Genomic DNA, 21,443 nt, shown 5'->3' on the forward strand with positions numbered 1-21,443 from the left:
GATTGCTTCCATACAAGGGCATGTTTTTATTAAAGAAAATATGCTGCTGGCATCTGAATCTGAACTCTATGAACAACTCTTATATTACTCTAGGTATTTTAGGAATGTCTTATAGATAGTATGTTTCCAAGCCATAGTGTAACACCTCTTAGGGACCATGAAGCCAGAGAACAAAGTCTTCAACTATTTGAAAAGGTGGTGATACGATAACCTTAAAAAACCTCTGAAGGCTTACAGAATACCAAGGCTGTCCTTTGGCCCAAAAAAATACGGGACCACTGCTTCTACCCATAGCAAATACAGACAGTAATAATTGTAGAAACACCATTAGATTGTAATCATCTTACTTTCTGGTACTAAACCAAGTGAAAGAGTAGAGAATTATAAGAATTCCTCCATCTCATATTTCTCTTCTTAAAAATGTCTGCTTTTTTACCTAAAGCATGATTCTCTGAGGTTTCTTTTAAGCAGTGGGTGATCTTTACCTTTGAAAACTACCTTCAAGTATTTAAATTTAAGCATCTAAACGAAAACCATATCTGAAAACCAAAGAAGAGATTCTTTGCCTAGGCTTTTCAGATTTTACTGTCAAGAGTTATGAAGGAGTCACCTACATATGCTTAATCCCTCACTGCAGCCTGTACAGCATATAGGTAAAAGGCAAGTACTGAGCCTCTGATTTGCCATTCCAAGTTCAAAACCCAGAATTGTAAATAAGAGTGAGGTTGCAATGCCCAATGCAAAGTGATTGTGAACAAAGCAACAACTATTAACCTTGCCCAAAGTGCCTCAGGGAATCAGAAAATTTTTATTCTTTTCAAAGAGTACGAATATTCTTGAGAATATCCAGCCTTTCCTCTACGAGAAAGTTCCTCATGAAGCAAGTAAAGAAGAACAGAGGAGGTTATGATGACATAAGTTGCATGCCGAGCTTTTGAAACGATAGCCTTGTGAGAAAGAACATGAATCAGAAAGAGTCTTTGATTTTTCCTTTTCTTTTTCTTTTTTTTTTTTAAAAAAAAAAGCACAAAACCACAACACAAAACTCTCACATTGTCCAGTACTATGCTCTTTACCATTTAGAATGGCTGGTGGCCAAGAAATGCAAACTAACCACGTATGAATGATACAGCTGCGAGGTTGTTCTGCAAAAACAAAAGAACTTTTTGTGGCCTAATAATGTTCCCTGACTCTAATCCATCTATGAACAGATCACTAGCGATAACTGCAGCAGCAATGAAAAATCTCCTAGGCAAAAATATCTAAATTGAATAATATGTGGAAATAGTATTATTTTTAAAACAATTCAACCTCAAGCTTTAACTGTGTATCTGATAGACACTCCTCCTCCCCCAATATCTTGACTCCCTACGTACAGGATCCAGAAGAAGAATACATTTTCATGATAGACTTTAACAAAGTATATTTTATTTTCATGAAGATTCAATTAAACAACAGAGTGCAATTATCTGTTTACTGGCAAACAGGCAGTCCACATTAGTTCAGCTCTGCTTTGCTGAACTATGTTCAACTGTTCATAGTATTTGAATGTTTCATTACGAGATTTCATCAGACACTCCTGGCTTCAGCACCATAGCACAGAAAATGGGATGCACAATGCCCACTGCTCTCTACATTTTGGCTGCTGCTTTTTAAAAGCTGCTCCTGATCTCTGCAGAAACTGTTTACAAGTTCATGAAAGGTTAGAATAGCTTCATGTATATATATGGTTTGCATTATCTTCATCTTATCTAGGCTGTTGCACGGAATATAAAAATTTAACTGTAGTGACTTTGTTTTCACCTCACTTCGGTGGTAATACCAAAAAAATCAACATTGATGGTATTTTATACTGTACCAACCACATGCATCCTTACGTTCTGGTGTAACTTCCCACCAGCACACACGAAGCCACTCTGTCCCTGCATGGCTGAGCTGGCAACCACATGCTGGTTGCACAAGACACATCTCATTGAATTGCCATTTAAACCTGAAACTCCTGATGAAGCCAGAAAAAGCCTTGATCCCGGGAAATGTTTCAAGTGAGCTGTCCCTCTTCCTGAAGCAGACAGATCTCAGATCTGAAATGTCATGCACAATTACTCTAGAGTCCTTGACTCTGAATCTCCAAATAACTCCCAGTACTATGCAGGCTCTCCTCTTCCCCTGACAACATTCAGGTCTTAACTGTAGTGAAGTACAAGATCTGTGCTTTATAAGTATCGACTAAAAAAAAGAAGTCAGGACTTAACATTGAAAAAAATTTGCAATATTTGTTCTTAAAAGTTAAGTAGCAGAATGCAAACTCTTAGAAAATAAATAGTAACAAAGCCTCACTATGTAGGTCATTTCTAGGCTGCTTTTTTTTATTTACTATATGTTTTGAGATCGCTAATGAGGTCAAAATCTCCCTCTTTGTGACGGTGGAGCTTATAGATACAAGTCTTTGGTATCAGATTTGTATTGTGACTCACTATTCTCATCATGTGTTACAACTGTTGTATCATGCTTGTGCTGTGATTTCCACATACTGCTATATCACTTCTGTAAATCAAAATTCCATGTAATATCAAATATGACTGGACCATTTGACTTGGCTAGTAAAGGCAACAGAGTAAGAAGGATATCTTTGACACAAGAGTAATCACCAGTATTTGTGTAAATAATGATGGGGTGGACCTCAAGGAGTAAACTATCAGAGTTGAACCCATGGAGGTGGTCTCACTGGCATTCCCTATAGGCATATCTTCTCATTCTCACTGTGTCCAGGCAAGAGGGCTGGTCACTCATGTGATGAATGTATTCAGCTCAGTGTGCAACACCAGTGATTTCTGGTGCTGATCTGAAATGGGTGTAGAAAGCTCAGAGGAGATGGGCACAGGTGAGGTGAAACTCATGAAGCTCAGGGAAAAATATAAGAATATAGGGAGTGACCACAGCCTTTTAAAGAAAGCTGAACTTAGCAAAACACAAAGAGTGTCTTAAAGTAGACTTTCTTTCAGATAAGTAGTACTATCCATTTAACGGATGACCTATTTGTGTAAACTGTCTTCCTCAGTTATTCCTAAAGGTGTGAATGTCCTGACACAGCCAGGTCAGCATGGAGGAAGTGTCTACAAGTCTCAAGTCCATGTAAAGTATAAAATATGGACAACTAATATAAGAAATTTGGAAAAAAGTTACAGGTTTGAGCTGGCTTCAAGTCATATATTCCTTTCTAGCATCTGGGAATGCTCAGCATCATGATGGTGAAGCATACAGAAACTGGCAGTGGGAATCACAGTTTTCTTGTGATACCACTATATATAACAATTGCTACATCATGCTTGTGTTGTAGTTTCAGCATATCACTGTATTGCTCTTCTAAACAACAATCCCACATAATGTCAAGTATCTTTAAATAAGGAAATCTGGTACTAAAACACTGAACTCTTCTTGCATGAAATATCTGAAGGAACCTGGTTTTGTACTCTGGCAATCAGAAAGAGGCTCAAGAGGAAAAATGTTTGCTGTGGGCTGTAAAACTTATACCACTTAAAACCTCCTGCTCAGAGACTCCAAATTTGCCTCTTTTTATTTTTATAAAAATACAAACAGAATAGATTAGAATCTTCTCTCCCAGTCAAGCAGGAAGAGCCATGGGAAAGCAGCGATGGTGCTGTTAAGTACCCATTCCCCAGCATCCTCTTCCCATGAGCTCACAAGCCCAAAGACATTCTCAGAACTGGCTCTCTCACTGTGCATGGAAATGAGCAATTAATTTTGAGGCGAATGGGGGTGGGGACGGGGAGGGGGGGGCATTAGGGGGAAAAAAAAAGGAAGAGAAGTTTTTTAACCAGGAAATTAAAACCAGGATCTAACAAAAGCCTTAAGCATGTTTCTAATTTTGGCAAAGGAGGAGATTCAGCATCTTAGAGATGGTCTTTTTGAACAGAAGAGAGCTTTGAGATTTCCAAACAGGCAACAAACAGTGCAAAAAAAATCAACACAAAGAAAACCCCACATTGAAACTAAAGACAAAATAGAAAATCTATCAGGATGTTGAATGCAAGGGAATGTGCTGAGAATTGTCTGTTTTTAAGAGTGATGCAACTTTCAAAAGCTAGCTCAGGAAAAGGAGGAATTGTTTTAAGTTGATAGATGCTTTGGAGTTCTTAACAGGAGAAAATAGGAAATACCTAAGGAATTGTTATTTTGGCTTTGGCAGATATCAGGGAGAGACTTTTAAAGTGCCACAAGAGCAAAAGGATATCCTCTTTGAAAGGAACATGAGTCCTTTTGTAAGAGCTAAGCTCAATTGCAGAAGACTGTAAAAATGAACTGATGCATGTGAATGTTAACATTCGTGGCTCAATTCCCCATCCAGCTCAGCTGAGATCTAATTCCAAGAGACAGGTATTTCAGCATATGCCAACAAATTAAAAGCGGTGTCCAGATGGAAGACTCGGGCAGCAATAGTCTCAAAAAATGGGCACACAATGGTAAAATATTAGGAAACTTAATTCCTTAAAAAGGATTACCTAAGAAAACAGATTTTTAATCTCCAAAACCAAAATAAACCCCATCAAAACCATCAAAACAAACACAATCTGACTTTAAGAAGAGCTAATGAGCTTGAACTAAGATGTAGGATTAAAAAACACATTTCTTTGAAATCCACTAGTGAAAAAGTATATGGAAAAGCTATGCATTAATTATTTTTATTATTCTTAGCATTTCAAACTTCCTTCATGATATCAAGCAAATCTCCCTTTCTTTGGTCTCACTTTCTCTGTCATAAAGAATGAGCAAAGATTACTCAGTATATGATCCTGTGAGTTAATTCATTTGTAAGATGCTCTAGTATTAGGGACATTGAATGCAATGGAAATAGATATGCATATTGTATAAACAAAAATGTACAAAGCGTTCAAAGGATAAAAAGAACAGAACCGTTTTTAATGTAACCAGACGTCAATATGCCTCTATAAATTTGGTGATTCAGAGAAGTTCTTTGCTTGTTCAAACAATTCAGATAAATTGATTCTGACCTATGCAAAATGATTAACTTTCATTTGTCTTTAAGAAAAAAATTCAAAATCATCCTTCAGGACCTTGGCAGATGTTTGAAAGTGAACTTTGCTGTCTTACTCAGCTGCTCTTTTCCTCTTTAAATAGAAGGCTCAGACTTGGGACACCATTGCTGTTCGTGACAAAAATGAAGCACGTACTTAAAATTTGAATAAGGATTATTTAAGTATGTGCTAAGAAACTTTTCTCAATCAAGGTCATCAATGACATTTTGGAGGGAAAGAAACCACCAAACATATACATATTTCTACACACACAATCCTATAAGAATTATCTTTGGTGAAAAATGAGCTTGCCAACAATTGTATCGAGACAGGATGGACCACAACTCAAATCTTCCCACACTGTTAGGCTGAATCTTCATCTACAAAAATCAACAATGTAAGTCATATTCAAGTCAACATCTTTCACACATATCAGAGCTCAGAAAGCCCAAGCAAAACAGACAAAGCAAGACGAGTAGCTGTCATATGGATTTAGCTCCAATGACACAAATTTGTTATCAAAGGAGGTTATCGGATGACAGAAGGCTCCTCTTGTCTAATCTGTCACACAATAGAACATTAAGCAATTCTGACTTTGCATTGAGAAAAGGACAACAGCAGATAGGCTCTAGGTCCAAGCCACTGGCACCCAGTGTGCCTACCAACACTGGAGGAATCTGGGCTGCGTTATCAGCTGGTGAAACCCTTCCTTCAGGAGCAAGTAAGTGACAAGATGCAGATGGTGTCTGATCCAGTGCTGCAGGCACAGGACATGTAGATGAAGGATAGTATTTACAAGAAGTTCAGTGCAGCTGAGGCTGCTCAAAACCCATGGAGGAAATTTTTGAAATGCTGACATAAAAGAGATGGTGACAGCAAGGCAATGCTAGCTGCAGGGATGACACATTGCACTAAACCTGCAGGGAACAGGAAAGAGTGATGGACAACCATTTTATTAATCAAGATACTCTCTCCAAGGTGCTCAGCAACAAGGAAAATTATATGCAGTCAGCTGTTCTTTGAGTAGTTGCTCGTGCAGGTTAAGCTTGTTCTTACCAAGAAAGCAGTAGATTAAGAAACAGTAAAAAAGTAACAAAATTGGGATTAAAACAGAGCAAACCTAACAGCATTTCTAACAGCTGCAGCTCTCTCACAGAAAGCATGCACCTTGGAGTTTACACTGTGGTACCTAACAAAGATCTCTCTGCTTATAGGTCTGGTGGAAGGACAGACATTCTAATTAATCTGTCACCTTCTCTTTCCCTAACTGATCTTTCTCTGCCACATCCTCCTTTGATGGTGTACATAAACTGTCACAGAGTCACAGAATCTTCAGGGCTGGAAGCTGTCAATAGGCCCATAGCCGGAATCCATCAGCTTTGTTAGGTAACTGAGTTATTCTCATTTCTTAACTAATGTTTTAAGTTCTGACAGTCACAATTAATTTTACTGAATGCACTGGTGCTGGCTAAAGCCTTTCACCTTAAGGATGCCTCCTTAGTGCTTTATTACAGGTTTTCGATTGAGACTGGACTGTTTGGGATTCATTGTGTTCAAGGAAAAGGGGCTAATTACAACACCAACTTTGCACAGCAGTAACCACTGGTCTCTGCCTGAATTGCTCTTCCCTTGCAGAAAGTTAGAAACATGAAAATAAATAGAATTACATTTGTGTTTGTTATTTGAAGATGTGCAGCAATCAGGCAGAAAGGTTTTCATGTCCACTGCTAGGTACAGGATCTGATGCATGAGAAATGGTAATGAGATAACAAATTAGCCATTGATTCAGAGCTGGCAGTGGTGACTGAAAACCATTATGTGGTGACTGCTCTTTTCTGGGGGTCTGTTTGAAGTATGTTGGTGGTCTTCGTCTATTTACTAGGAGAAAAACATCTGCTGAACAAAAACCACCATAAAAATCAATATCATTAGGATCTTTTTGAAACTCCCAGCTTAAAGGAAGGGTGGATCTTTTTCCTGATCCTGAGCTGATCTTTCTTGTGTGACAAATAGAAGCTTTCAGCTTCCAAGTTGTTTCTGTTGGATAAAGAAAAAGTTTTATTTTCTAGGTCTGACTCCATTTATTAATTTTCATACACTTGGTTACATTAATGCTGATTAATGGTCAATATTTTACATTAAGCCTAAAAAACTTCAATATTTAAGTACACATGCAGTTTATTGGAACTCATGTACCTCTCACTCAAGCTACTTAAAAAATTGCCAACAATGTTGAATTACGAATAGATACCATAAAATTAGCATGGAATCCACTTATAAAATAAGCCTCATGTACATCACTACTCTGACATCCAGAAAAGCTTTCTACAGAGTGGTCAGAACAGAATTACCATTCTGTACACTTTTAGGGGTGCTGAAGATTTTTTCCTTTCCCAAAGTCAGCAAACAAGCAACATCTCAAAATTTAACCTCAAACACACTCCAATATCTTCCATGTTTTCCATCTTGAACTGTTACTTTCCAACCTACATCTTTTATCTTGTTAGCACTAAAATTAAATGCCTAGTTCACAAAGCTAAAACCAGCAACCAGGGTCACGTAATGCACAAAAAGACTGTATTTGGTTGAAACCATAAGCAGTCAAAACATATACTTAGATAAATGAAAAACTGTCTACCAACACTTTAATAGTAAAAAAAATGTGTTTAGTATTTTTATTAGCTGTTCTTTTCTATATTATATGAGATATGCTGAAACACAGATAATTCATTCAGAAAAGGAAAAACTGCTCAACCTAAACATACATCCACCACACATCATGCCTGTTGGAATCACAGTCTCCTAAACCAAAGGCAAGTTTCTTGGTGCTGCTGCTCACATGCATCATATTCTCTGCTTTTAGAGAATCCAGTTCGATTTTCCCTAGTTTCTATTAGAGCCGCCATGGGGGCTAGTCTGTAATAAATTAGAAATGAGAATAACCAATGACATCAACTCCTGCATCAGTGAAAGACAGACTCTCATAATGCATTTACTGCTATGCTATCAAGCTTCTTTTGAAAGTGTTAAGTGCTGAGACTTCCATTACACTATAATGTAAAACACTGTTGATGGAAAATTTCTTGGAGGAGAGTGCTTTGGAGTGCAGGTGCTCACTTGTGGTGCTGTTATAATGGATGACTTCTGAGGGGGAAATCCAGACAAGAATACTGTTAGTAGGTTGCTGGGTCATATTTTCTTAGTTTGAATAAATACATACTTCAAACATAGTGTCAACGCTGACCTACAAAACTTCACACTTTATCACAAGGTTATGGTATTTACTGAAGGAAGTAGAGAGGAAGAGAAGGGAAAATGAAAAGAGGAAGAAAGGAGATGTGAAGAGAGAAAAGGGAAAAGGAGGAGAGGGAAAGGGACAGGGAAAGAGAAGGAGAAGGAAAAAGTCAGGCTTAGAATCAGTGAGTTCATAGTGTAATCAGTAACCTAATGGAGGAACATGCTGATTGTGTACAGTAATGTAATAATGCAACCGAAAAATCACTCATGACAACAGGGACATTTTTATTTAGGGTTTTTTGTGGTTAAAATTTTCATTTTTTGAAATGGAAAGACTTATATGAAAAAGGGCTTTTAAAACCTGGCCTTTGAAAAGTATTTTCTCATATCATATCTGTGCTATTCCACCCCCCAACCCCTACCCCCCATTTTTCAGTTTATTTTTCTTTGTTGATCAGCAGCAATTCTGGAAATACTATATACTCAAACATTACACACAGGTAGGGGAAAAGCTATATATAAAATGCTGGTTTAATGAGTTTTAACAGAAAGGATAACTGTAGAATCAAACATCCAGCACCTTTCCACTCCTTCTTGATGTCTCTCATATTGTAGAAGGCAATTGCAGATATAACATAGGCACTGCAACAGTTCTAGTAAAATGTAGGCTGTTTTGCCTCTTTCACCTTCCTGTGATAGCAGCTGGGAAAAGACCTTTCTATGATCTTGTGAGAAAATGCTGCCATTCAAACAAAAAAGACTAATAGAAATGTCCAAGAAATGGAGCTTTTACAGCTGCTAAGGACTGCTGACTAGCATAATGACATTGTTGTTTCGACCAAAGAAAAAAAAATCAAACAAATAAATTGTTAGTCTCCTGCTTTCCCAATGCTTTCAAGCTGAATTGCTTTTCTGTGTTGTACAGCATCATTTGAGAAGGGAGAGAAAGAGATTTCAATTACGAAAGAGGCTCCTGGTACTCAAAACATATGGAAACTGCTGTTGTGATATGTTCATCTTACTTTGTCTGGATGAATCACAAAGGGGAAGATCTTTACACACTACTTCAGACACTTCATGCCACTTCACACTCTCAGTGGGGGAGCCCTGCAGAAGAATCCTCAATACTCCTCTGGTGTCAGAGAAAGGTTTACTTTTGGAAAGAGGGAGGAAAAATGACAGAAACACAAGACTAGGAAGGGAGGACAGGTCCTGTATACTCCTGTCTTGTTAAGTGTGCTTTCTGTCTCTTGTTACACTTGCTTTCTCACTACACAGTCTTTCCTAAAGGCATCAGCACCAAATTTCTCCCTAGACACTAAAGGGCACACCAGGTGACTGCAGGCTGACTTCTGTTCACAAAAGCACTCAGAAGTTTGGATATATACCTTCTCTTTCATGTACCCTAATTCTTCACAATCTTTGCCAGTAAAAATGCATTTGGAGAAAACCCTCCACATTAGCTGTGATGGGGCAGACTTACCTTGAGAGCCTCTATGGGGCCCAAAGTATGCTCAAAGGCAGTAGCTGCTGTGTCCCCATTGAGCCCTGCAGGCAGCACAGACTGGGCACACATCATCTGGACACTTACTGATTTACAGCAGCATTCCAAAATGTCTTAAAAATCAATGCTCCAATTTTATTGGAACATCTGAAAAGTCCAGTCCCAGAGGCTTCCACTTCTGGCTGAAAAATGGATGCCCAAAGGACTGTGTCAAAAAATATCTATCTGTACATTGTTAAGCTTCAATAAAACTTTTTTTTTTTTTTTTTTTTTGTTCAGGTTAGCTGCAATTTACAGGGCAAAGGTTCAGACTGAAACTTCTGACTTAAACTTCTCTACAGTTTGAATTTTAAAATGTTTAACGTGAAATCAAGTGGAAAAGGGGGAGGGAGGGAGGAAGGAGGAAGAAATGAAGAATTTTTCTATGAAAAGGCTGAGATGGAAATAATTTTCCTTAGTTAAAAAAAAAAAAAAAAAGAACAGGTAACCTACTTGCTGGATATTATTGAGCATAACACACTAGGAGCTCAAGTGGTTAGTCTGTGCTCAGATAAATGGATACCTTTGCTCAAGTTAGCTTTTAAAATGAGCTTTAAACTAGCTGGCTCAGGTGTGACAAGACTATACTGCAGTAGTAGAACCTGCAAAGCAGATGTATTCCATCACTTCAAGTGTCCTGAAGGGACTAATAAAGTACTGCAGGATAGAAAGAAACAGGAAGAGTTGTGCCACTGCTGGCCACAGTTGATGCAAAAGTAAAAGAAATCTTCCCTGAAATCTGAATCATGTACAAATGACTTTATAATGTTTCACATTGTTTCATGTCGTAATTTGCATGTTTTTATTTGTTTGCTTTGCTTTGTTTTAAATTGCCAGCCCTTTAGACCTAAACAATCTGAAATTCAAGCTGTGAATCTTTCTGGCTCATAAATTTTGCCTGCCATAACACCTGCGCAATTCATCTGTCTAGTCTTGGATTTTACAAGTGCTTCCAAGAAACTGCACTGTCCCTGGACCAGAAACTTGTCGACACTTCTTCTCCTGCTGATGTATGAGACATGACAGAATTCAGTGCACACGCTCTCAGCTGAGCTGGTTACTCAGCAGTAACATGTAAAAAAGACTTTTTTGTTCATAAGCAAATATATCTGCCATTTTTTATAAAAGGAATGGATTTGGTGAATTAGAAGATTGACTATAGTCACTCTTCACAGCAAAAAATGCACTTTGAGTTAAAAGAAAGAAAAAAACTAGTTTAGATAAACTGTGCCACAGTTCATTACCACTAGGTACTACAAATGAGAAAGGAATGCAATTCTCCATTTATGCTGCAGACTTCTAAATCTTAGAAAAGATATGACAAGTGATAGTGTGACAAAGAAACAAGAAATGATCTTTTCTCATTTATATGCTGTATTGTTCTCTAACTTCAATCTTATAAACCAAGTGAAAGATCTTAATCCAAAATGCCGTAATGCTGTTTCATACATCATGACCTGAATTACTGAAATACCACAAACAAACTGATCATATGTGGGTTTTATTACTTCTAGTTACAAAGTAATTTTAAAAAAATTGTGACTTTCTCATAAATTACACAGCCACGTTAAAAAAAGAGTCAGCATTTCATAATATGGTTACTTAAAAAGATGTGGTTCTTCTCCTAAGAACTCACAGATAAGCTTGAATAAAACAAGACATAAATATGTAGCACATCTTTGAGACTGTCTCCCCTCATCATTAACATCTTTATGTATTTCTGGAAAAGCAGGCCTTAGAGAATGTCAGTACTCTGCCTTCTCTCACATGAATTCCCTGATCAGCCCAAACTATGTGATTTAGCACTGATACAAACCTCCTAATATCTGAGGTACAAATTAGCTCAATTCATGTTTCTCCAAGAAATAAGTGCATACCAGCTATTGGGGTTTAGTGGGTAAACATATAATTCTGTATCCTCGTAGCCAGGGGGCTATTTGCCTGAGGTAAATGGAAATGCAATCAGATCTTGAGCAGATAGAATTGTTTTTTCCTAGAAAGTATCCCTTTCCTTAAAGAATATACAGTCTTCAACATCCAAGAAATCTAGGAAATTTGGAATGGATCTTTGCAGCAAGACATGGAAACGTGTGTTATGAAAGCAGAAGCATCTACACAAATGTCAGCACAACAAGGACAAATGAAGGTTACATAAACATAAAGGTTACATAAACAAAAAAAGAGGAGCAAGAAAAGAGAAACTTATCTTGTTCAGTGATACAAAATGACACCCTTCACATTTGAAAAACTCAAGAATGCCATGAAGAAACATAAGTATCATCTGACTTTTAAAGGCTGTCTTTGAATGGAAGGAGACAGTCTGTGAAATGATTTCAGTTGAAGTAACAACCTACTGAAGATCTGTTGCTGGAGATGATACAGGCTGGAATAACTAAAAGTGGTATTTAGCTGAGTACCAGAAAGAGGGCAAAGCCAGAAGTCTCAGCTGGTGGTATGTGCCAGCCGTGGTTCTAAAAGGGAGAGAAGAACATGCAGCACTGATGAGGTTGGTCACATGACAGAAGCTTGCATGTGCCACAAAACAAAACCAGGAAGACCTAACAGGGAACTCCTTCCTAAGCCAAAGGCTTTGTATATTCTACTAATTCAGAGCCCACTCTGTAGGCTTTTGGTTAGAAAGTCCAACTTTATGACTATCTACTGCAAAGTCTATGTGATATCTGAAAAATGAAACTATTTCCCTCTTAAGGTCCAACATGACCCAAGCAACAGGTCCACAGAGACCACTCTGCACCTAGCAGTTTGTCAGAGACTCTTGAGTTGAGAAGTGCTGCCTGCACGTTGCTAATGATATGGGAAGCACCCGGGGCCTAAAGCAGGAGGACTTACAGTGGCCTCGTGGTCATCTCCAGGACTCAGGCAGGACAACAACAGAGGAATTAAAGATTATAAATGTCTGTGAAAGAGTGAAAGACTGAAGAGTGAAGACTTAAAACTGACTGAAGTTAAAAGGATGTTTAGAGGGTTCGAGCAGTAAAAAGAAGTTTCTGCTAACAATGTGCATTCATGGAGCACAGAAAGCAAAAGATAAGAGTGATTCCATAAAAAAATGACAGCTGGGAACTGGAAATAGGATAAAGAAATAGAAAATTTGTTAAACAGTTATTTTTTACAAAGGTCTTTACACGGATCATATTTTCTGATATAGTAGGGAAGGACTTATATACTGTAGTCGGTAGATAACAATGAAAATATTTACAAAACTGAATGCTTATAAGGTAGACAACATAAAAGATTCCAATAAAATTAACATCATATATTTTAAAAGAACTCAGATACAAGTAAGAGAATTTGGGTTTTTTGAATGAAGATTATTTCTGAGAATAACAATATGTAAAAGACAGACCGCATTTTAAACTATTTCCACTATTACCAGTATTACCTAGCAGAACCTCCTTTATTCTGTTTAACTTCTCTATAGTAATCAACAATTGATTTAAACTATGAACTGCTGTTTTGTCTTCTTTAAAATGTCCAATGTATACACATATATATAGTGAGTGAGATAGAGAGGCATGGATATTTAATGTATTACTTACCTTGATAAAGCAGGGTAAGCATCCCAAGAATACAGTTTTGGAATAGTTTTTCAGAGTTTTATGCATATAAATTAAGAGAGAAATAAACAGAAAGGTAGAGCACTGAAGTAAGAAAGAGGGCTAAACCAAAACACCTTCATTCATTCATTCATAAAAACAATTTACAGCACCACTATTAACAAATAAGATATAATTGGTTCATCCACTGAGACACAAAGAAAAACAATTGAAAATGTTGCTACTATCCATTACATAGATAACTGTGAACTGCAATGCGCTTTTCTCATGACCATTTAGCCACATCTCCTAGAAAATCTATTGCTCTAAATACATTATTCCATGTTCTCATTCCCTGAAGCAAAGATAAAGTACTTGCATTTTCTCCCAGTGATTGGAGAACCTAAGAGATGACCTAAGAGGAAATATTTAAACTTAGAAGAGAGGTATAAAATGTCCATTCATTCTTATGAAATGAGTCTATGGGAAATTTTCAAGAGAAAAATGCATGGTCAATAAAAATTAAAGCAAGTTATGAGATATTTGCAAATACGTCTGTATTGCTGGAGAGAATTTCTTTCTATTTACGAGTTTCTGCTCTGGTAAGTCCCAAAATGCCACAGTTATTGTTATTAGTGGGGTTCTTAATCTACATAAGAATAGTACCTCTCCCATCTTTTTTATTATCCGATCTTTTCAACCTGACATTAAAATTAGCAATCAAAGCTACACAGTTACTACAAAATGAGGAAGCTTTTTGACCATGCATTATAGCACTCATGTATCACTTCTTTGAAATTTTTCCTGAGATAGGAACTGCCCAACATGCTTTGACAATCAAAGGCATTTATAAAGCAAATGAAATGTAAGATATACTGAAATGTCTAGAAAGTCCTGTGAGGAAGCATAATTGACATATTAGAAGAGGATAATTACTGCAATTGACCCACATTCCTGTGAAATTCCAGAAAGAAAAGTAACAACTCAATAAGTATTTGCATTTATTCAAAAATTGAAAATACAGTTTTCAAAATACATTTAAGTATACTAGGAGATGAACAAAAAATCTATGCTAAAGCTGTACCCTACACTTGCCCGTCCAAAGAGAAATCAGTTTGTTACTGACAGAAACACTAGGAATTTTTACTCAAATTCAGTGATTGCAAGATGCGATAGATTAATGGGATTCCACATAAAATCCCCTATTGAAACAAAAAGAAATGCAGCACTGAAGGTTAGCTAGCTTCGTCATTAGTACTGCCCTTTACATCTTGATGAGAACGTACAGTGCTATACTCTGATGCACTCATGTGCTGCCTCCTCTTTCAGGGTGGCAATACAGGGCCCATACAATTAGGTCTGTGTAGGACTGCACTCTCTATAGGAAGAAAATATACCCACTAGGCCCTGGTCTATTTATCTCAGAAAAAGTAGTGCTAATAAAGGCAAAACAAAAATAAACACAAAACCCCACTAAAAAACAGTCACTCAAAGCTACTCAGAATATTTATGAAGTTCATCTGGAATCTGCCAAGCTCTAAGAGTCTGCAGATTTCTGGAGATAACTGTACTTTCTCAGTCTGGAAGAAATGCAAAAGATATTAACTAATTATTTATGGCACAACCAATTATTTTGCACTGTATATCTAAGACTGAACATAATGAAATGCTTATTAGTTGAGCAAGCACGACAGTGGAACAATTCCCTTTGGAATGGAATGAAGCCAAGGAGTTGGGCAGAGAAGCACCCTTAATGAGAATAACTCACTAACATAGACACAATACTGCTCAATTTACGTAGGCATTACATGTATGACCATAATGTTTCAGGTGCCAGAAAAAAACCTTTACATTGTCACTGGGTTGAAGCAGAACGGTATGGAGCTGCAAGTGCTCAGCTCTATCATTTTTGAGAGAAAACAGACAGTAGTTGAACGCCAAAAATTGAATGATACATTTTTGCCTTGGGAATATACAAAACCTCCAGAGTGCCCTGGGTGCAGATGCAACACTGCTTTACCCTTTCCTGCTATATTGTTGGCCTGAGTCAGCTTAGATGTGTGACTTCAGGCTGGGCTCAAAGATCCAGGTAACAACAGTGACTATCCTGTACTTTCTATCCTATCGCCAGCAAAAAAACACCATCAAATTAATTTTACATCTAATTTGTGAGGAAACACTAGTTAGGAAAGAGCTCTGTATTCAAAGTGAATGTTTGAGGTAACCGTTTGGGAGGATATAACTAAGTCATGGTCCACAGTTTATTTACTGTAAAATCAGAGCCATGGTGCCCAGGCTTTCTGATAGGCTGTTCAGCATCGTGTGAAAGCTGCCTACTCTGGTCCTTCTTCCATTGTGACTTGGTAACCAGGCACAATCATCTCCACAACACAAGAACATGTTATCCTACAAACATGGTATTCCCACACACATACATCTCACTGTGTCACCAGGATCACATCTCAGGGAATACAACTAGGGAAGACGGCACAGATGGGAGCCAGCTGCCAAAACGGCTTTTCTGGTCCATAATCCCACTGCCTCAGGAACCAGGGAAGTACAAAATGGCTCGTAGCCAGGCTGGTTTCTTTCCCGATGGGCCTTGTATTAGCTGCTGAGCCTAAAACAGAATATCAGAACTCAGGTGTGAGATGTGGACAAAACCTTAAAACCCTCCCAGTTCACCACTATCCCTGAAAGAAATACAGTCAAAAATCCTAAATCAATTTAACTTAACCCTAAAAGGATTGATTAATTTTCTCTTGCAGTAAGATCATGTCGTTGAGCAGCAGAGGTTAATAACAGATACTGTTGCATACTTCCGCTAATGTTCGCTGGTTCCTCTTTTTTTAACTGAAATCCATAAAGAGGTCACAGCAATAACTAGAGATTATTTTCTTTCTATATCAATTACTGAGGTGCTGGGAGGATAATTTTCAGACTCTGATTGTGATTTTCTGAGTACACTACGAGGCTTGATTTTCCTTCCTTCGCCATGCTGGAAGATAAGTAACTGCCAGGAGGGGAAAAAAGTGGGATGTTTCTATCTTGGCTGATAGGCTTAAATACACGTTCATAGCACAGATGTATAAACTGAGTAGAAGCTGTAGCAGGAATCTACATCAAGAAGAAAATAAGACTGAGTGGTTTTTTGCACTGGATCGAAGATCAACAAATATGAGTGGCCAGTATCACTCAAATGGAACCGCTCAAGTGTTCACATTTGTCCTCTGGCCTCTTAGGAAGAAGAGGAATGAATATGAAAAATATTTTAAATATGAATTGGAAGATTGTCCTACTCTAATAATGAGGCACAAATATTCTCTTTTATGTGGATCAAATACCCTACGACAATTTCTAATTATCTGTGTTCAGAGCTCAAAAAAAGAGGGCAAAATGGGATCTTACAGATATCTAGTGCATAGTTGAGTGTTCTGGTTCAGTGGCTTTCCTCCAAGTTACGTTATACTTTATCTGCATTTGAACAGTACTCAGCTAAACGAAAACGATTAAAATAGTCACTTCCCAGCTCATTCTTGCAACTAAATGTTATTTGATGACAAAAATGACAAGAGAAGCATAGCAGACAATTTTCCCACATAGACACCTTCATCAGGAAACTAAAAGCTGACTCATGTCCTTTAACTGAGAAAGAAGCAAAAACTTATAACCATTAAAATCCAGCTTCAGTGTATCTCTTGGAACAAAAGTAAGTAATCACGCTCTCTAACCAAGACTTCTATTTTATGTCCCACATTGTTCATGTTGAATATCCAGTGTATTCCTGACATTTAAAAAAAATTAAAGGAAATTATTTTCAACTTTTTTTTTTTTTTTTTGGTCTCAAGCAGGCATTGTGAGAATATTTTGCTTTATTTCTGACTGGAACAATGTGTCTGCTTTGAGACAACTGGAAATATGACCATGGAGCATGCAGGGTTATAACGATGAAGCTGCACTTACTGATTCCTTGCTATTCACACTCTTTCCATTGGGTGTTGCTATGATATTAAAGAGATTACTACTGGGACTCAATGTATGCATAGAGAAAGACACATCAAAGGTTTAAAGTCTCTGCTTATGTTGCTTTGCCCATTGTTGTATGCAGCCCGAGTCTGTTGTCCTTCACAAAATTAGTGATGTACTTCATTAGTTGGTGTTGAGAAAAATTGTCAGTGCCTATTTTTGAAAAAGAAATCCATAAAATGTAGTCTTGCAGCTTGTACTGAAAGTTTTATACTCTTTCAGGAAGGTAATCTGACTAAAAGTTAAATGTACATTCCATTACTGTACACAGTAGCTGTGCAGATGGCTCTCTTTAATTAGAGTGTTTAGTGCATCTTTTGCATAAAGAATCAGGCAATGAATAATGAAAGCAACCAAAAAAGAAAATATTTTAATGGAAGTTAAAAAGAAAAAAAAAAGATAATGACTTCATATACAATTCTGCATGGATTTCCTGCTCATTGAACAGAGCTCTTCAGACAATCTGAGGGACAAAACTTTGCAGATTTGTGGCCTCGGGGAGGTTTGTCAGGCACTAAGAACCAGGCAATTGATCACTAAACTTTGCATGCCTGATGACCATGTAGATGACAGCTCAAGATTTCAAAAGCAAGATACTATCTAAAAGTTGGCTTTTGATGTGGCATAGGCACACCAATGAATGCATTCTAGGAGTACTGTCATAAAAAGGCAATATTTCATTAAGTTATGGCAAGTACAAATGGCATAAAATCACTTCATATTTGAAATAGCCTCAGAAGTAATAGCTGTTGCTGTTAATACTAGTAACAGTAACTAGTAACTGTAAAGAATACAAAGTTACTACAACCTGAAATCCTGTCCCTTTAGAACCTATAATGCAGTTGCTCATCTACTTATATTCCTAGGCTGTCAGAAAAGCACTGGCATCTACTTCTGTGGCCTTTGCTCTAATTTTAAGAAAATCACACACAGTATCTGCATTTGAAAGGAAAAAATATGGTGAGACAACATGCTTTTTTAAATGTACTTAAATTTATTTCTGTCAAGCATAAAAGCTTGACTAATAGAGACTTGGGCAAGGAAGAAGTTGCTATGGGTCATAAAGGATACGCTTCAACCAGGGAAGCTGTTAACAACCTCTTAACAGAGCCTGTAATATAAGCCACTCTCAACACAAATGCCAGCTTTTCTGTATTCTCAATTCTTCAGTGAATTTTAAATTTCATAATGACGGCTAGACTTACCTGGTAGACCGGGTGGGGTTTTCAGATATTTGCCATTAAAATGTTGAATTACTACTTCACATTTTTCTGTAGATTCCATTCTGGAAAAGAGAGTGGGATAGGGGTAGAGGCAATACTTGTTACTAGACTGTTAAGAAAGTGCTCAGTCAGCAAAAGTCAAAAAACAAAAGGAGAAAAAAAGGCCAAGCACGGATGTTGAGAGAAATCTTCAAAGCTGTTCTTGCCGATTTCTGCGTTGAGCTCATTACAGTACACTGTGGCTTGCAAGGAGGACCTGCCACCCTCAAAGCGTGCAGCTGTACTCCCGGCTGTGTGCAAGCTGCAGCAGTGTCAACGAACAGTCCCCTTTTGGCTCCGGGGGATCACCCTGAACAAGGACATTCTTTATACTCTGACATGCTGCTTGGAAAGTCAAAGGACGTGTTTCTAGATTCCTTGTGTGCCCAAAATAACTTCAAATACTATGAAAAAAAAAAATTACAGGATTTGGAGAAGAACCCAGGGGATTAAGCAACAATTGTTAAGGATTACAATGTTAAAAAAATAACCTGCAAAAACAGACTGTATAGCAAAGCCAAAGACAATGCATCTATGACTATTACAATATAAAGTCAAATTTTGTGTGAAGACAGTAATTTACATGTCATACTGGTAGGTGAACTGCCTTACTGTTCATCTCATATGACCTCAAGATAACTTTCAGCATTGAAACATTATCATTTAATTGAGACATTCATATTTACAAGTATATAAATGGTGGGTGTCAGGAGGTTGGGGCATCCCTTTTTTCTACGGCATCTAGTGACAGAACATGGGGTAATGAGATGAAGTTGGAACACAAAAAGTTCCATTTAAACGTAAGAAAAAACTATTTCACTGTGAGGGTGAGGGAGCAGTGGCACAGGCTGCCCAGGGATGGTGTGGAGTCTCCTTCCTTGGAGGTCTTCAAAACCTTTCTGCACATGTTCCTATGCAACCTGATCTAGGTGGAGCTGCTTCTGCAGTAGGATTGGACTAGATGATCTCTAAAGGTCCCTTCCAACTCCTACCACTCTACGATTCTATGATTAAAGCACTAACATTGATCTGGTACCCATATTATTGAAGTAATTATCAAGAATACAAAGCTACTATCCAAATCCCAAACCATGGTTATACAACAGCTGGGAATCCACCATTCTCTCAGGTCTTCTAGATTGACTGCACACTAGTCCAGACAATGGCCGATTTTGTTACAGAGTAGGTATGGAAATTTTAAAGATAGGAAAGATATAAATTGAAAACTAATAAGCAAGCAAAAAGAAGAATCATACTGCTCTTGCTTTTCTTAGAAAAATTGTGTTTAAAATCCATGTTCAATGGTCCTTCCATACACCAGTGCTTACCTCCAGATACTGTCTGCAAAATAACTCTACTAACATACGTATTGCTTACTTCTCATTAGTCTAAATCTTTTTGAAAGGAATTTATCCACTAACCTTCCTGTTACGTGGCTTTTGGAAAAAAATGGCTCACATAGAGCAGCAGTGTGTCTTCCAGGGTATAATTTTGCCAGAGCTCAAAGGACTACCCCATCACTACCAAAATAAAAATAAATAAATAAAAAATCCTGACTGCTCAATTAATTCTTTGAGCAAGTAAAAATCTTTTGTCAGTTTGTTTCAAGTGTAATCATTAAAACTTGTCCCTTCCAGGTTGTATCACTGCAAATCAAGTGGGCTGGGCCATTTCTACAAGTACAAAGACAGCAACTTAGACTGTTCACTTTGACTTCATTCAGATTTAACTAAGTGAATGTCTGCACTGAGCCTTTAGAGACTCTTGTCTCTGAAAGAATAAATGCAATAAAAGTCTGTTTTCTGTAGCTGCAGGCACTTGGTGTCAAACCATGTTATGTTGCACCACACAACAGTGACAATTTCATTTTAATACATGGGGTACATTTTAACAAGCCAAAGCAGTCTCTGCAAAGAATGCAATATATAAGCTGCCAAGTGAAAGAGACTCAGTGCACTTCATGCATTTTATGTGGGATGAGAATAAAAGCGAAACCCACAGTGTTCTGGGATAAAAAGGCCATCATCCGAATAGCACTCTGAAAAAGAATGTGCACATTTTCTTCTCAAGTTTCACAATTAACAGCTCTCAAATGCCATTGCTAGCTATCTGTAATCTGGCACACGCTTCACTAGAAACCGACACTGGAATTATCGACTCGGTTTGAAAAGGCAGCATAATAGACAAAGCTGTCTATACATGTTCCCTTCAGATGCATTGCTCAGTAACAACTGCATCGTTCCTGTCACCTCTACTTGAGTCTACTTGTGCTTTCTGCAATGTGTGTCCATGGGACAAACCTTCCATCTGGCCATGTCAGAGGTCGCCAGGCCAGGTAGATGCTAACTAATCAGGACGGCCTCTATCCCAGGGTCATTCAAGTCTGAGTTACAATTTACACTTGTCAACCACACTTGTTTTATAGAAATAACTCTTTCAAATTGTGTTCTTCAGGATGATTGCTGACTGACTGGTAAGAATAAGGGATATAACCAGATACACTACTAAAATTATGTGATCCTTACTATCACAAGACACTGGTTTCAGTTTAGTTAAAACTCATCAGTATCAATCACTTATGGCAGCAATATCTACGGCACATATAATGAGCTGAAGCTATCTGCACACATCAATTCACACCTTCCTCTTTCTCGTCTTACTTCTTTTAGCCATAAGGACTACCTGGAAAGAAGTCCAATAAAAAATATACTTTTCAAGGTCCATACTAATCGATTCTACCTACTTTTTCTTCAAAAAGCTGTGG

At 37.6% G+C, this 21,443-nt stretch overlaps 1 protein-coding gene across 4 annotated transcripts in view; it reads right to left on the minus strand.

Moving 5' to 3' along the window:
* The window catches only part of RBMS3 (RNA binding motif single stranded interacting protein 3), a 449,717-nt gene that overhangs the window by 118,972 nt on the left and 309,302 nt on the right, over positions 1-21,443 (minus strand). For all 4 annotated transcript variants that reach the window (XR_009818745.1, XM_061996425.1, XM_061996424.1 and 1 more), the window contains exon 6: positions 18,623-18,702. Coding sequence is in view for 3 of the 4 variants with exons in the window: in XM_061996425.1 (XP_061852409.1) it covers positions 18,623-18,702 (80 nt within the window). In the remaining variant the exon portion in view is untranslated. The remainder of the gene's footprint in view (positions 1-18,622; positions 18,703-21,443) is intronic.

This window comes from Colius striatus, chromosome 5, assembly GCF_028858725.1.
Source record: "Colius striatus isolate bColStr4 chromosome 5, bColStr4.1.hap1, whole genome shotgun sequence".
Lineage (NCBI taxonomy): Eukaryota > Metazoa > Chordata > Aves > Coliiformes > Coliidae > Colius > Colius striatus.